The 16298-nt window shown below is 45.8% G+C and overlaps 1 protein-coding gene and 1 long non-coding RNA gene across 4 annotated transcripts in view; one reads left to right on the top strand and one right to left on the bottom strand.

Moving 5' to 3' along the window:
• Positions 1 to 16298, bottom strand: part of fstl4 (follistatin-like 4) — a 64695-nt gene that overhangs the window by 8316 nt on the left and 40081 nt on the right. Inside the window, exons 8-10 of the mRNA XM_088398801.1 lie at positions 6572 to 6765; positions 5555 to 5675; positions 858 to 1024 (exon numbers count right to left, since the gene is read on the bottom strand). Of these exons, the coding sequence (XP_088254927.1) occupies positions 858 to 1024; positions 5555 to 5675; positions 6572 to 6765 (482 nt within the window). The remainder of the gene's footprint in view (positions 1 to 857; positions 1025 to 5554; positions 5676 to 6571; positions 6766 to 16298) is intronic.
• Positions 1 to 16298, top strand: part of LOC148386642 (uncharacterized) — a 66368-nt gene that overhangs the window by 24241 nt on the left and 25829 nt on the right. For all 3 annotated transcript variants that reach the window (XR_015863090.1, XR_015863089.1, XR_015863088.1), the window contains exon 4: positions 10191 to 10335. This is a non-coding gene — a long non-coding RNA (uncharacterized LOC148386642). The remainder of the gene's footprint in view (positions 1 to 10190; positions 10336 to 16298) is intronic.

Genomic DNA, 16298 nt, shown 5'->3' with positions numbered 1-16298 from the left:
GGGGGGGCCGCGACATACATCTTAGGGGCGGATTAAGGCATTACGTTTTTTTCGCTTCTGCCAAGCGGGATCTCCTGCCCATCTTTGCTTCACGCCGGTCAACAATTCTCATAAAATGGGCCGACCAATCCGTGCTGCGGATGATTGACATCTATTACGTCCAACGGCGATGAAAACATTTTATCATATTATTTTTTCTGTCTGATTGGAAAGATGAGGCATCAAAGTGACAAAAGCCAGGAGAGGGAGAAAAAAAAAAAAAAGACAGCCGGTGTGCCACTAATGCGTTTTCTGGCATTGTGCGCCAAATCTAAATGGCGGACTCCAAATGGCACCCAGCCGACATAATGGGATGTTAACCTTTTATTTCATCGAAATGTCCTACGCAGGCGGCAATTACAGTGCGTCCGTTATTTCTATCAAGGCTTTTGTGCGGCGCAGGGCATTGGAGGTGGCTGGCAGCAGTCTTTCAAATCATTTCATTCAAACTTGTTGTCAATGATTTGTTCTTCGACGCGTTCAAGTGTCACCGGCGTGTCGTCCCCCGCCATCACCGGGAAAGAAAAGACCCTCCATTTCTCTGCTCTTAATCACTTTGCTACCACTTATATGCAAATACAAACAGTTGCACGGGAACGTAATCAAAATAGATTATGCATTGCTTTTACCACGAGGGGCAATTTGCCACTTCGTACGTCCACTTGGCTTCCCCTTGTGTTAGCAATTCGAATTTAACTACAACTGTCGTGTACGCAAAAGAATAGCCATTTTGTTTTTTATTCAAATAAAATAAACACAAGTTATAAAATACCCCAATTAAAGGAAGGTTATCAGACGCTAATGGAAAGGGAACTCACATTGATGTCCTCCAGGTCCAGGAAGTTGAGAACCACGCCGTTCCTCTTCCAGATGATGGGCGGCCGCAGGGTCCCCTGGATAGCGCAGGTGAGCACGGCGCTCAGGCCCACCGTCACGGCAGAGACGCTGACCCGTTGGTCCTCTGCCAGGCTTAGCTGGACCACCTCTGCCAAAAGGGGAAAAGCGACCCACACCCGCATTGGTTCCGTGATTAAGGAGGAAGCCATTGTATTATGAAGTGATGAAAATGTGCTGATAAGGCAGAACGGCGACCGAGGTTTAATACATCTCCAGGGTCTGTCTCATTAGCAGCGGAGCGAGGAGGATAAACAGCTGTCCTGGAGTGATTCCGCGCCAGGATAAAAAAAGCACGTGGCCCAGGACTGAATATCATTCTTCTCGTTAAGGCAAATTTATGTTCACGGAATTTCGTTCACCTTTTGCGAGGCGACCAGGAGCTATTCTCGTTGGTTGACCGGCCGGCTGTGAAGGCGAGATGGCTTAGGGTGGATTTTTTTCGGATCTGTTCTGCGAGAGGCAAGTCTAGCTTGTAGCAATTGCATTTAAGACGCACATTAACGTGTGCTACTCGGGCGGCAAGTTATCGGCCTCAGCAGCATCGTCCGTTCCTCCGCTTTGCCTCGTAAACGTAGCAAAGGGTGACAACAGAGTCGTCGGCTCTCCGCATCAGTAATCCCTCCAGAGATCTTCTACGTGCTCCGCCTGCCATCGCACTCAATTTGCGTCGGGCACGCTCGCGTATTCCCACCCCGGTCAATCGTTTGGCGTTAGCGTGTGGCTTTGAGTCGGACTCGTGCTGGTGGTTTTATATCCTCACTTGGTTTTGCATTTCTCCACATTCTCCTCCAAATTCAACGATTCAATCAATCAATTCCACATTTTCCTGCATTAAATCTGCATTCCCTTTGAGTCCCCCGTATGTAGGTACGGACTTAGGCTCCAAAACTCGAAATGCTTCCGTCTTGTCTCTCTTTCCCTCTCTCCGTTAGCACCACTGATTGATTAGCGGAGCTCCCGGAGTCCCTGAATGGTCAATTACTAGCTTGTGTGCGAGCGGACTATTCCGGGAGAAAAGGGTGGGAAACGAACGGGGGCATCATTTTAAAGATAATGTCATGACATCCTTGCTCGGCCATGCGTAGCGACAGAGAACGTCCGCCTGTGGATATGCAATTTGTCCCTTCCTTGTGTCAGAATGGGTTCAAGTCACGGGAGGAAGCCTCGAATAGCTTTACAACAAGCTCTTCAATTTATTTATCCTTCTGCGTGTATAGACACCAAAGCGGATGCTAGTTGGCTAACGCTAACCACTAAAAAATCTTCCGGCTCCTTTCAAGGGGACTCATTTGGCAGCATGAGAACAACTGAATTTATGAAAATGATACTCTTGTGAATGTGACGAGAGCTCAGACAATCCTGATAATCCTTCATCTTTACGGTGAGGAGCACCGAGCCCTAAACCTCCAGCCTCTTTCTAACAGCCACAGGCTAAGTGGTCTCTCATGTTCATGCGAGGGCTAGCTAAGGGATCTAAAAGCCTAGCGAAGGTGTCGGAGCGGGTTTCACCCGACCCAAGGGTCGTAATCTGGACAGGTTAGTGGCAAACTGACTGTACGTATACCGCCAGCTTTTTTTATGACTTTTCGGCCTTTTCTTTTATGTGGCCTTCTCACAGCGTGATTGCCCCGGGCTACGTTCACCGACGGGGTCAGGATAAAAAATAACTGTCCGCATGATAACGCCTTTGTGAGCCGTGGCCCAAGCGACAGGCGGTGCTACGACTGCTTATCTCGAGGCTGAGGTGGCAAGGAACATACTCAACGGATGACTCGCTTGTAGTAACCGTTAACCTAACCCATCAGTCATAGCTATAACTCGAGATAACCTTCATCTTAATCCGAATGGAAGCCTCGGCACCTTCGACCTAAATTCCCGCCCACCCCAACTCAAAACGTGCCTTGGTCCTTCTGAGCAAGCAAAGGCGCTATCTGTTTGGAAAGCCGCAAGCTGACAAATAGACTCGCTTGTCTTCCCTCTCGACTCTTTACGCCGGCGTTATATAAGAGCCCCTTTCCTCCGTTTCAATCCCGTACTTTAGTCAAGACATAACTGCGCGACTATAACCCAGCCATCTGGCCAACTCGCTGACAATTCACAGCGAGCAGATGTTTTCCTTGAAGGGAACAAAAAGTCTTTAGAGAGTATTGCAGGGAAATATGACTTTCTCTGCTGTGATGGCAAAAAAAAGACAAATTAATACTGACAGTATTGCACCAGGAAAAAAATGACAACTGAGATCTAAATGCCGTAGGTTAGGTTGGGTACAAACCGGGAAGCGAAATTATTTCAGATCTGACGACGGCAGTAGAAGAAAAGCTATCGGGGTCGACGTAAAGCCTCTCACGAGCCCCTTCGCCGATTTGCATGTCTGCGGTTAATTAGACACGAAAAGTTGTCGGGAGGGAGGGGGAAAAAAAAAAGCGAGTCTCGGGTGGGATTACTCTCCGTGTAATGTCGAGAGAGAGCCAAAGATTTGTCTGACGACGGGCGCATCGCCCAGCGGGAGGTCAGAAAGATGATTTTACATGATCTCAGAATCGCATTTCCCATCGTCAAGCCCAATTTGTCTTCCGGTAGATCATGTCCAATCCGATTTTAGTCACTTGGGCATGTCTCGAGCAAGGGTTGAAGTGGACTCTCAATTAAGGTTCTAAATTTAGACGAGGACTTTCAACTTAAGACAAAGTTGGACGTGATATGAATCACACTCATCACGACAGGAGACGTGAAAATCAAAGTCCGAGTTTGTGATGTTTTTTTTCCGGGTCACTGCTCAACAAACCTTTCTTGTGAGGTCAGGTAATGTCATCCCCTCTCCTTACATGGAGGCAGAGTCTGCTCTCTGTGTTTGAGTGTATAAATCCCGCACGGCAGCGCTGCACAGTGGCTGCACAATAAGTGTATTGCCGCCATAAAACAAATTGATGGCCGCTGAGGTTTGCCGCTTGTGTTTCTTCATTCAGCCGGCCAGTAAATTATTGCTTCCCCGCCCCGCCTGTGCTCATCTCCGCCTTACATAAAGACTCCGGTGTTCCATCTGCCCGCAGTATGTGCGTACCGGAGGGAGGGAAGCAAGCAGGCAGGCGGGCGGCAGTGGGAGCGGGCGCGGGCTCTACGGCGCACCCCTCCCTAATTGTTGATCATGCGCTCGCTTCCTTTAGCGCAACTCTTCCTTATGTTTCCTCTCCCGCTCGGGGGAACGGCGAGTGTTGCATAAAATAAATGATTCAGATATTAAACAGACAGGCAACAGTTGCCATGACAACCGGGCCCAGCCATTCCTCGCCACTTTATAGCAGACACCGCATAAAAGGGATTCCGGTGTTTATATTTGTGATTGTAGCGTTGGAGCTGTTCTTTGAGACGTCTCTTTTTCAATTCACGGTACCGACTCGGCGCCACTAGCAACAGTGGCTAGAAATCTTTGACGTATGCTTTTACCTTTAGAGAGGCGTTCCTCAGGGAAATGTTTTAGGTCCATTCATTTTCTATAGTGTCTAAAATTCAAATTATATTAGATGCAATTAATTCCCCACCAAATACTTTTGTCCTAAGGTCATTTGGAAACCTTGTGTAAAAAAAAAATGTTGCAATTAAATTAGCATCAAAAATGAGGCTCTTGCAGCAATGCCAGGTATCCTTTTGTCAACATAAAACATTCCATTTGCCCTCTCTCAGTCTACATGGCCGTAATTCTCCTTCCGCCATCTTCCGCCGCTCAAGTGATTAATTAGTCAAATGTGCCTCGGCTGCAGTGTAGCTTCCACCGCGCCGTAATTCCACCGTTAGACGGGAGTAAACAAGCAGGGAAACTGACAAGAAGAAGAAAAAGGAGAAAACAACGGTAACGTGGGGGGGGGGGGAAGTCATCCCAATTAAGAGCCTTGCCCGTCTCTTTATAATGGGAAAGTTGGGAAAGTGCTATGCAAAGTTGAAATCAAGTCGTCTGCATTAAAATTCAACACCATCACTCGCCGGTGTCTGCAGCCTCCTCGGGTCGGATTCAGACCGTACACGTCGGAATTTGACCACGATTTTCACGGGAAGGTTCACAACAACCTTCAGAACAGATGAGCTACTTCCCAAGTCTGTTGGTTTCCTTTCTCCATTCTTGGGGTATTTTGATAAGAGCACATCACAGAAAGGAGCTTGTCAACATATTGCTTAATACTTTAATACACTGACGCATACCAGGACGAAAAAAAAAATGGTGAATGGCTTTTTATAAGAGCTTTCGCCAGCTTTTGCGTCCTCATAATGTCGAGGAATTTAGCGTGGATGTAATTAGATGAGGAGGGCGGTGTCAGAGGTGCTGCGATTCACAGGCGGCGGATTAGACGGCTGAGCAGGCACTTTGGTGGATGAAATAAGAGCAGCGCGTCGTCACTCAGGAGATACGTCATCGTTTGGAATCTCATCATAATGCTATTAGCATCTGCCGGCTGTCCGGCCGATGCCTTTTTATTCTCACAGACTTCAGAGTGAGCATTGTTGAATAATACTGTCATTGTTAATCATCTTGGCACGTATTGGGCTGAGTTTTCTGGTTTGGAATGTATTTGACCTACTTTATGCACAAAACCTGAAAAATAGGACTCATTCAAAGTTGACTCACGGAAGGCGGTGTAGAACTCGTGCAGGCTGAGGTGTCCGTCGTTGTTGTAGTCGTCGTAGCGCAGCAGGTCCTGCATGGTGCAGTGCAGCAAGGTGTCGTCCAGGTGCTCTTTCATGGAGATCTGACATATGAGACAAGTATATATTTCATGTCAGTACAATTGCAAATAAAATAGTTGCAAAGAGTTCATACGCTTCCGTTAACCGTTTTTGCTTTATGTCCGGCAGCCACGATTTTGCTGCTCCCGTCCCGGTTTATTTCTTCCAATTGATTGTCTACAGCGCCGCCGCGCATGTGTCGAGGCGAATTAAAGGGACGTGACAAATTTAATTTATATATTTGGGGGGCCTGCGGTAGGCCACGGCCACGTGTTCCGCAGATAACGTCTGGTCTGCCCGTGGGCGTGCATTAAACACCAAAGTGTGAGAATTTTTCCCGCCATAAAGACCACCCCGCCATACTCGTGTCTGCGTCTTGAGGGATGACTGCAATTCGTCTGTATTTACATTTCAAGGCGAAACTCCTTAAAGCCTTTTCAGAGACACGTCGGCATTCATAATTATTAGTCGTCGTAATCTTCAGTTGCATCTCAACGCAGTAAACCCGCCGATTGAAAAGAAAACAAGGATTATTTCTATTTTTTGCCAGTAAAAAGTCAGCCATAAATCACTCTTGAGTTTTTAATTTTAAACAGCCAAGCGCTGTGTAGGCAACAATAGCGGCGAGGTGACAGAAGATTAATTACTTGCTATGTTTTATTCAGATTTGGCAGGCGCTTATTAATTTCAATGCGGGGATTGTTTTTTGTTTTTTTTTAACACATCACACAACTCTGTTGTTGTTGTTTTTTTTCAAACAATTGCAACCAAAAGCAATCAAGAAAGAAGGTACTTGTGTACACTCAAAATGCTAATACTAACGATACAACCGCTTTGGTAGCCAGTTGTTTTTTGGGCTTGTTACAGTACAAATACAAAAGACAACTGAGAAGATCAATTGATTTCGGCCGCCACCCACCTTCTCCAGTTCCTCGCCAACCAGTCGTCCATCCTGGTTGACATCCAAGTACTTGAACATGGTGTCCACCAGCGCCTGCCTGGCCTCCATGTCCCTTTGCTGGTTCCGTTCCGTTTCGGGGTTTCTCGGGACGGTCTTTATGTCCAGCAGCAAGCTTTTCAGACGGTTGTACTCCGACATGGTACACGCGTTACCTGCAGTACCCAAAAAAAAAAAAAATCAGGATGAATCTGTTACCTGGTTTGGTTGAATGTGGTCAGTAACTCATTTGCAAACCATAAACAAAGCAGGCTGTACTGTTATTATGTTAAGTGATTCGAGTTGGCAGACTCACCAATGACACGTTTTGTTTGTTTTTATGCTTTAGGCACTTGTTGCGTAACACTGACTCATTTGCATAATGTGACAGCATGTCAGGTCCAATTAATTATGAGTAATCCACATGATGACAAAAGGTAAACATCTGTGTTTAGAGCAGCTCAAGATCCTTTTTTCAACCTTTTCTAGGGGGGGTGGGATTACGCCGCCTTCTCAGTAGCAGACGATATGGAGCTTTTCTGAAATAGAGCGGCCGCAAATTAATCGCGGGTGGCAACGGCGGCGTCAGCGGCTTTATTTTCCCCGACAAGCTCTTCCAAAATCAATTAGGACGCCAAACACGTCTGCCGCACAACGAGTGGGCCTTGATACTGGTGGAGGGATGGCGTAAATAAACAACAGACGGTGGCAGGAATCTTTTTTTTTTCCTTTTATTACCCGCTAAGCTTTTTGACAGGAAAAAAGTAAAGACTGTCCTATGTGAATAAATTACGTCTGCTGGCGCTGCGGCAACTTTCAAAGCTAATCAACAGGAAACGACAGCGTGCAATGTGAAATTTTGTGATGTCACTGGAGCACAACAATTACCTGATGATGTTCACCTCCATTGTGGAAAATAGAAATGTTAACATGCTAATTGGTTGTTTTAGCAGGTTTGCAATACGGAATAGAACTAGAAATCGTCAGCATTTTACCTATTACAGAAAAGTAGCTAATGCAGCATTTATGCTAACATGCTAATTGGTTAGTTTAACAGCTTAACTGTACAACTATACATAAAACATTGTGTTGCTTGGATAAATGACAATACTCCCCGGGAGTTGTTTTGAACACCCCCAAGGAACCTCCAAGGACACACACAAGCATTTTATTCCCAGACGGTATTCATCTTAGAGAAGAGTGGGGATGGAGAGGGCGAGGTTGCGTCCCAGGCGGCCATTTTACCATAAAATAATCCCAAAGAGCTCCAAAGTCATGATTCATGGCAAGTGTCGCTTTCGTGTGCTAATGCATAAATATTATAAATAATAATAAGGAGAGCAGATGTTCAAGGATTGGGGAAATATTTTTTTAGGATGGATGCAACAAAAAGTCGCTGGAGATGGGCAATTTTACAAACACTGAATCTTGTCAACGCGGCACAATACAAGCAAAATCGACATCAGATTCTGATTCACAGCTTCTCCGACAATGTTTTTTTTATGTGTCATAGATTTATCTGGGAAATAATTAGCCAGCCACTCTGGCTAAGGGGAACAATCTAAGGCTGTTAAAAATGAAACGGCCTTCTTACTTTGACCTCAACTCCACTCATTTTTATTTGTCATTCAGCTGCTGTATGAAATATGCTTCGGTTAGCCCCGGGCGGACGTGCTCGATGGCTCACTGGCAGGCAGCGCTGAAACGAGGTCGCCATTAGAGAGGTGTGGCGCCGCCGCCGCCGCCGCCAGCAGGTAGAAAAAAAAGCAAGGCTGAAGAACAGGCCCATTAAGCAAGAAAAGGGAGCTAATGAAGGGGCAAATTAGCAGAGCGCAAAAAACAACAAATAACACGTGTCCATGTGCGAGCGCGCAACAACTCACCGTTGCCTTTTTGTTCATTTGGCCTCTGCTAATCATGTCACAAACTACTCAGGGTCAACAGTTGATTGGATGCATGCATTAAAACAATTGCTTCACGCGTCAGACATTGTTTTTCTCTTTGGAAGATTCTTTTGAGTTTGGACTTTTTACTTTTGGGTTGCTAGATTTCATAGGGAAACTCTGGAGATTTGCGGAATAATGAATGCAGTAATTAACCAACAAGGAAAAAAGGAAGGGAGGAAGGAAGGACGGGCAATCGGAGTAATTAACATCGCAAACAGGATTAAGCGCCATCTTCACATTCCTAATAAGCCACCCCGGCTCGCAAAAAATACATTTCACCCTGACATACTTCATCAAATATTTCCGATCCACCCCAAAAAAGAGAGAAATTATCTTTTCATTTCTACCCTCTCAGAAGAAGACTGTCTAATGTTTTTCTTCTTTGATTAATGTGCCGAAGGAGCCGCCGTTAAAAAGTCAAACGGCGAGAAAAAAAATCTTGCTGACGCAAGTCAAATGTCACTTAGGCGAGCGCTAATTCAGTTTTGACCTCAGATACACTTTCGTGGACATGGTGAAAAAAATTTTAGGCTCCCCTCTGATGGGGGAAAAGAAAAATTAACCGGTTTTGAAAAGTTTCAAAAAAGCAACAAAATAGGGCGGGTGCAAAATTTGAAAGCCTCCATCCAGTCTTACGTTCTACGCTTTAATATAGATCTTGCCCCACCTCGGCTACGACTCCATTCCAGGTACCACATCGCCCCCAATCCCATGTCCGAGCCATTTATAGCAAACAGTGACATGAGAAAAAAAAAAAAAACTAAAATCTCCTGTGAATTAACAGACGGGAGGCAGCAGAGGTGGTCTCGGCATGCTAAACTAGGTCACCGGTCGAGTCACGTGTTCTCCCGTCGAGAACGGGAATTTTAAATGTGACACTGTGATTGATGAGCGTGGCCGCCCCGCCCCCACCCGCCGCATTCCCAACTCTCCCGTCTTCAATTACCGCCATGAATAAATGCATCGATCCGTCTCATGACTGTCGCGTCTTACATGTTCCGGGGACAAACGTCAACGCCGGATGCCATCAAACGCCGCTTGTGACAAGATGCATTTTTTTCTAAACGCCACAATAGTGATGGGGCAGGAGGATTTTTTTTTTTTTTCTGATGGAATTTTTTTTCCTGCCAAAGTTCCTTACCGATGTGGCACCTGGTTAGCTTGCTTTAAAAATCATCAACCTAAAAAGAAGCACACCAAGCGAGCGATTTAGGTTTATCCAAATGAGGACTCTTGCAGTGGTGCAAGTAAAAAGGCCTGGCTGCTCGCTAATGCTAACTGATTTGCAAATTCTCTTTCAGTCAGCCAGTTTCTCCTCCTTCATTTTTCATTTGAACATCGGCGAGATTAAACGCAACACATTTGATATACTGGCGCGCCCGCAATCTCCGACTGGCTTCCTCTCCGGGGCCCTGAGATGAATCGGCATGCCCGATGTCTCGGCAGAATGCCAAGACGGAGGATTAACGCGGCTTACATCATGGCTAGCGCCGCTAGTTTGAGGCGCTAATTGAAGCTTTGGGCATGAGGGCTGATTAAGAAGTAATGGGGTGGTGGAGGAATAGCGGGCTCTTAAATGGGGACATATTATGTAAAATGTACTTTTTAATGTCATCGAGTGTGAAATGTAACGTTTAGTTATCTGCTTATTTCAGGAAATGTCTGCGTGCAAGCCCTTCTGTCACATTGGGACAACCAAAAGGCACTTGTTGGTAAAACCAAATTGGTGAGCAGCTCAACCCAATCAAGTTTCAGACTTCCAAAAAAACTTCAGCACGACGGCCGAAGCACACTCCAACGGTAAGCAGAATTTTTTTCATAGATCTGTTCAACCTGAAAGCAGCTTCTGATTGTATTTATTGGGGCATCTGTCGTTTGGCTATGTCATGTCACCACACCGCTGCTTTATTTGACAAATATGTGGCCAAGTGATAAAATGCTGCATGTTGCAATATGCAATTATTGGTCATTTATCAAGTATGTTGTTTGTGAACTACCTAAATAGCCCCAATGTGAGGCTATTTATAGTCCATGAAATGCACGGGGGAGTAGCTGTGCTTGAATCTACATATACAACACTCACATATTCTAAGGTGTCACGTTCAGCCGTTTCTATGGCAACAAGCCCGCAAGGAAAGCGAGAGGAGGACAAGGACGCCGGCCGTCCGTCCCTTACAATGATGAGCCGCTTAATCACTGACCCGCCGCTGCCGCCGTCGCGTGCGTACGTCACAGATACAGATTGGATGTAATTAACGTCAACGCGGCGCTAAATAAGCCTCATGATTGCAAAGGACACTTTAAAAAAAGATGCATAAAGTTCTCACGCCCAACATGCCCCAAAAAAAGAAGCCGCGATTACGATAAGACTTTTCGTTGCTTATCCCACCAGGAGGAGGGCGAGAGATCGGCGGTTCACACCAGCGGGGGGCCGGGCAGCTGCCCCCACCCTAACCTCAAGCGCGCAACCTCTAACTAGACACTAAAAAGACTTAAATAGTATTATTAATGGCATAACGGAAGTGTGACGCCAGACTATCAAATATCTGTTCGTATGATTGATGATAATTGCCAATATGTGTCACAAGATGGCGCTAGTGTCGCACTTGACGATTTGACCAAGCTATGGCGTCATAGTTTCTCAAAACTGCAAATTGGCGGATATGCATCTGAAAAATAGCATGAATAGTTGGCTTCCGACACATGTGTACACATTGACGTGTGTGTGTCACGCAATTAATTAGTTAACACTGTTGATCCATGTGTGTTGCAAAGAGCAGATTACAGCCGCTTATTTCTAATAGGCTGCGGTTAATGGAGTGCTCTTCAAGCAAGCGGGCGGGGGGGGGGCCCGCTTTGAGTAATGAAGCATCTTGTGTATTCAGACGACAGCCGGGATTAGACGCATGAAGAATGACGCCGTGCGTGCGTTGAGCAATAGGAGAGGTGCATCGGGTGTGATTACACATTAATGCTTAGTAAATCACTTTAACTCACCCGACTTTTCATTAAGTACACCAATTTGCTTGTATAAACATGCAAAAAATGCACATTTTTGAGAGCTGCGGGAAAAAAAAAGCCTATGAGAGAATGATGAGCTGAACAGACTCGGCAGAGGAAATCAAACCTTTTTGTGATGTTTGTTGAAGTCGCAGTTTTTGCTACTAAACACAGACGTACACTCTCAAAATAGTTTGGGCGAAAAGAGCCACTTGTGTCAATTTGTCCCAATTTTCGTGCAACCTGTACGTTTTGAATCAGTTAGGTGAAGCAGCATGCGGCTCATCACCTCAGATTATTTTCCTGTAAACAATTTCATGTCTGTTATGGACAACGTCCACTGCCTTCTGTCAGTCGGCACAATTTCCGCACAATTTCTGCCAAGGACGAAACGGTCGACTTGAGGTTAGAATGTGCGAGCGAGAGTGTGTGTGCGTGTTTGTGTGTGTGCATGCTCGCACGTGTTTTTAGCACACTGAAAAAGCAATTACGGAAGCTGAGCCGAGTGTTTGTTTACGCGGGTTGTGATGCTGCCACTCAAGATCGACTCCACTTATTATCTATACACGTGCGCACTCACATGTCCAGGAAATCCTAATCACTGACCACCATGCTAGGCATAAAAGCTAATGAACGCTCAGGGTTATGATAATCCATTGGAAATTTAGAAAAAAATATCCGCCATCATCAATCCAACTGAAATTGGGTGGCCATGCCCAAACTTGAACAGGACGGCAGCCATTTTGGTCCTCACGGGGAACCATTTATCAGTACTTGCAGCTTTAAATTTTATATTCGGTAGCTAATATTTTTATGCATCACGTACATAAGGGAATACTCGTTGGCGGCGTCGACAAAAGGACCCAAAAATGCAATAACAGAGTTTAACAATCCCCGTAAAAAGGCCGTAAATGAATTATATGATTTAATAATACCAAGCGAGTCGATAGCAAGGCTGCGCATGTCGCCGACAGCAGTTTCGAGTCGACAGATGGCATCTGGGGGCCCCCGGGGACCACGCTAGCGCTAGCGCCACCTGTAACGCTAAAAACAACAAAAAAGGTCAGCGGCATCCATCCACGGCGGCCATGTTCTCCGAGGAAATCACCAGGGATGAGCTTGGGGGCGAAAGGACGAAAAAAATAAAACGAACAATAACACGCACCGCTAGCTAACTTTGTTCAGGCAGCTGCCGGGGTCGCCCCTTTCCTCCCTGCGGGTCCTCGAATTAGACGGTGCTACGTAGTCAGCGACTCGAGCGGGACTCTGCCATGCTAATGGAGCCGCTACACCCATCCCGAGGCGCCGCGCTCGCTAATAATGAGCAGCAAGGGCAACGTGACACGCTATACTGTACTTTGGGTTGGGCAAATTGATGGGGATGTTGAAAATGCGCCGTCCTCAAGTGAATAGGGGCCCTCTTTCTTGTATTGCGGCAAAAAGTAGGCGAACGAACGTATTTGAGTTCCAATTTCGACTAAATTGTAATGAATTCTAACATTTGAGCTGTCGTATTTAAGGTCTCAATCAAACCGGGAAGTGAAGTGAGTGGCAGGGCGTCCGTTGGGCTGATCAGTCAGTCCGCTCGCGAGTTAGCGAGGTGTCAATCGAGGCGGGCCGTGCGCCCTCTGGTCTGACGTCTCGGCAGGCGGAGAGCGCTCGTATATTTATACATCTGACAGCTCCCATTACACGGCCTCCCCGATGTTCAAGCAAAAGCTTCCCCGCGGGTTCGACGAGCGAGAGGAGCGCCAGTCGTTGCGCCGCATGACAAACGAGCTCGGGCGGATGACAAACTGTACAGGAGTCAATTAAATGCCAAAATTCAATTAAATGAGAGTGCTGAAAAACTCATAAAAAGCCCATTTTGAATAGTTTTGGGCCATTTTTTAACTAGAAACGAATGGTTGTAGGCCGCAATGAATCTCAAAAAGGCATCTTACAATGCTGCCGTACGGTCATGCCTTGAGAAACGACTAATTTGTTCTGGTGACTCAAAACACTCGAATCATTTCTGCAAATGACTTTCGGGGATAAAATTCCGTTAGCAATACCCCCAAGATTTTTTTTTAATTAAAGAAATAACAAAATTCGGCTTTACTTTTGCAATTTTACTGTACAGTTGTCAACGTTCCGACCTTGAGAAAGCAAAGACAGGCAGCCAAATTATGCATTTGGCCTTCACGCGGCTATTAAACTGATAAAAGCAACATCCGCAAACAAAGCGTCAGAGCCAGACGAAATCATTCATCACTTTCCAATTCCTCGCTCGGCTGCCGGCAGCTTTGTTTTTCTTTTTTTTCTGCCGATTGGATCCGTCATAACGCCTCCGAAAATCATACGCTACCACCTGTTAGCGCCGCGGCAGATGTGACCGAGCGCTAAAAAGCGCCCCCTTCAATAAATCACAATTAGACGAGCGCTAATGAGGAGCTTTGCTAACAAGCGCTAAAAGCTACATTAGGATGCGCATGAGTCTTGGTCCAAACCTTTAAAAAGACCTGAAATGTAAAATGTATAACGAGCTGTGGAAAAAATGACAACATAATGACTCAAATTAATAACATGCGGCGTAAATGTGTGTTATCAGTGGGACATCCACTGCTGCCAACTTTAATTCTTCCCTCCTTTTCTGGTTTTTGTATTACAGCCAGAGAGGGAACAAAGAGACACAGGTTGTAATGATTCAGTCGTGATGAGATCCGCAAAGACGAACTAAACACGGGAAAAGCAAGGTCCCACTGCGATTCATTTAATTTTTGGATCACATAATAAGCCTCAAAAAAGAAAAACTAGCTTTCGCTTTGTATCCTTTTTATTGGATAGCAACACAGCATGTTTGAAAAGTTGAGGGATATGCGCTATGCCGAAATAATGTAAGTAAAACAATACGTGCGGTCTATAAACAGATGCTATTAATCTTGCAGTCTAGTATTGATCTCTCGAAAGGGCAATTCCATGAATGTGTGTGGCGAGAAGCTATCACCGTATCGATCCAACGCGCTGTCTCCAACAAGCTACACATCCATCTACTTAAGCTATCAACCAAACTAGATATCGGTCTACATAACCTACGTCCAATCTACTTTGCTACATATGTGTCTAGCGTCGCATTACAAAGTGTGTAGTCCTATTTTTGAAAAAAAAAAAAAGAAAACATTGTGGGGATTTTATCTATTTTGGAATGAGGCTATAACATTAGCTAGCTAGCTAGCTAGCTAGATCCTGTACATTGGTTTATATTTATTTTAGAATAAGGATGTAACATAGCAAGCAACATGGGGGAAAGGTGTCATATGATCAACATAATTACGGTTTGAGCTGGCTTTACATTTCCCTCGCATCGTCTGGAGCGCAACGGCAGATCATGAATTATGTATGTCTATTTTTCACTCGGTTGTTTGCAGTTGTTACAGCAGCGCACAATGAATAAGTGATGCACACTAAGTTGTTGTTTTCTATCATCTGCGTTGTTTTTCGGATAGTCCACCATTCGTAGCAGGTCCCAAAAAAGTTTTTGGGAGAGGGAGGCACGAGGGACCGGGCGTACAAATGGTGGGACATCTCTATCTGGGACAGGACATCCATTTGCCGAGGCCGTAATGAATTAGCGGGGAGGAGAGAGGCTAAATGAGAGAAAGACGGGTGGCCGGGCGGCTCGTTAATAAGCCGGCGTTAACAAATAAAGGACTGTCAGGGGAGGACTCGCGGTGGGTCCGACGTGTCACACTTGGTTCCCCGGACTGAGGCAAGTCCTCACCTGCCTGACAGTAACTTTTTACTTTGCATCAGCACGACCTTGGTAACTTTTAACTCCATTTTGGGGCAGTACACGCAGCATTTTAAAAGCGTCTCGGTGCGGCCGACCTTATTCCGCCGGGTCGATGATGACACGGATCGTCACCGAGTTAATGGCGTCCGCGTCAAAAAGGCTACCGACACGTTGATGGCGAATCCGATACGGGAAGAACCGATGATTAAAGTGCAGCGGCCAACATTGACGGATAATGGACGGCTAAAAGCGGAGGAGAATTCCCGCAAGTCGTCCACTCCAAACAAGCATCAAGCAATTTGTTCCCCCTTCGAACAGGACGCATTAAAGCTAATTTCCTCGATGGCGCATTTTGTGTCCTGATAAACAAGGATGGAGTAAAAACAACGTCAGGGCCATCCGAAACAAGTCATTCATTTGAACCCAATTTCTTGACTGTACGATTCCTTTTTGTCAAATCTCGAACCGCAACCACCTTGTTAGGATCCAAGGTCTTCCAAGACAAACCCTAATCCCCGGTCATAACACCTCAGCTCAAGGTAAAATCCGTGAGCTCAGAAAGGCCACGTTGTAAGATGAACTGGTTTCCCTGACCTTAAAGCTAACATTACAAGCGGAACTGGGTCAGTGCTAACTCATAGTGGCGCTTAAACCCAAACATCTGTGCAAGGCTCAGTCTAATCGGGCTCCAACCTAAACTGGGACAGTTTCAACTTCAGGTTAGGCTCCACCCGGAAAAATGTAGTCCGCTGGCCTTAGCTAGGTTTTTGTTCACTATTAGTTCATCGGGACGATTTGGATCCCAAAGTTAACAGCACGATCGGGTGTCCAACCCCCTCTTGAACCCCGTCGCAAACACGACCTTCTGATCTGCATTCAATCAGGGAGGACGGAGATGATTAATCAGCCGCCGCTGATGCTTTTTAGAACCTTTTTAATCAACGGCGGGGTCGCAAGTGGCACGATCAAATTAGAGTCATGATGATTTTAG

The sequence above is a fragment of the Syngnathus floridae genome, chromosome 15 (genome assembly GCF_059516105.1).
Source record: "Syngnathus floridae isolate MCC-2025c chromosome 15, RoL_Sflo_1.0, whole genome shotgun sequence".
NCBI classification, from domain to species: domain Eukaryota; kingdom Metazoa; phylum Chordata; class Actinopteri; order Syngnathiformes; family Syngnathidae; genus Syngnathus; species Syngnathus floridae.
Note: the sequence above shows the minus strand (reverse complement) of the source record. Positions and strands in the feature narration are given on the sequence as shown.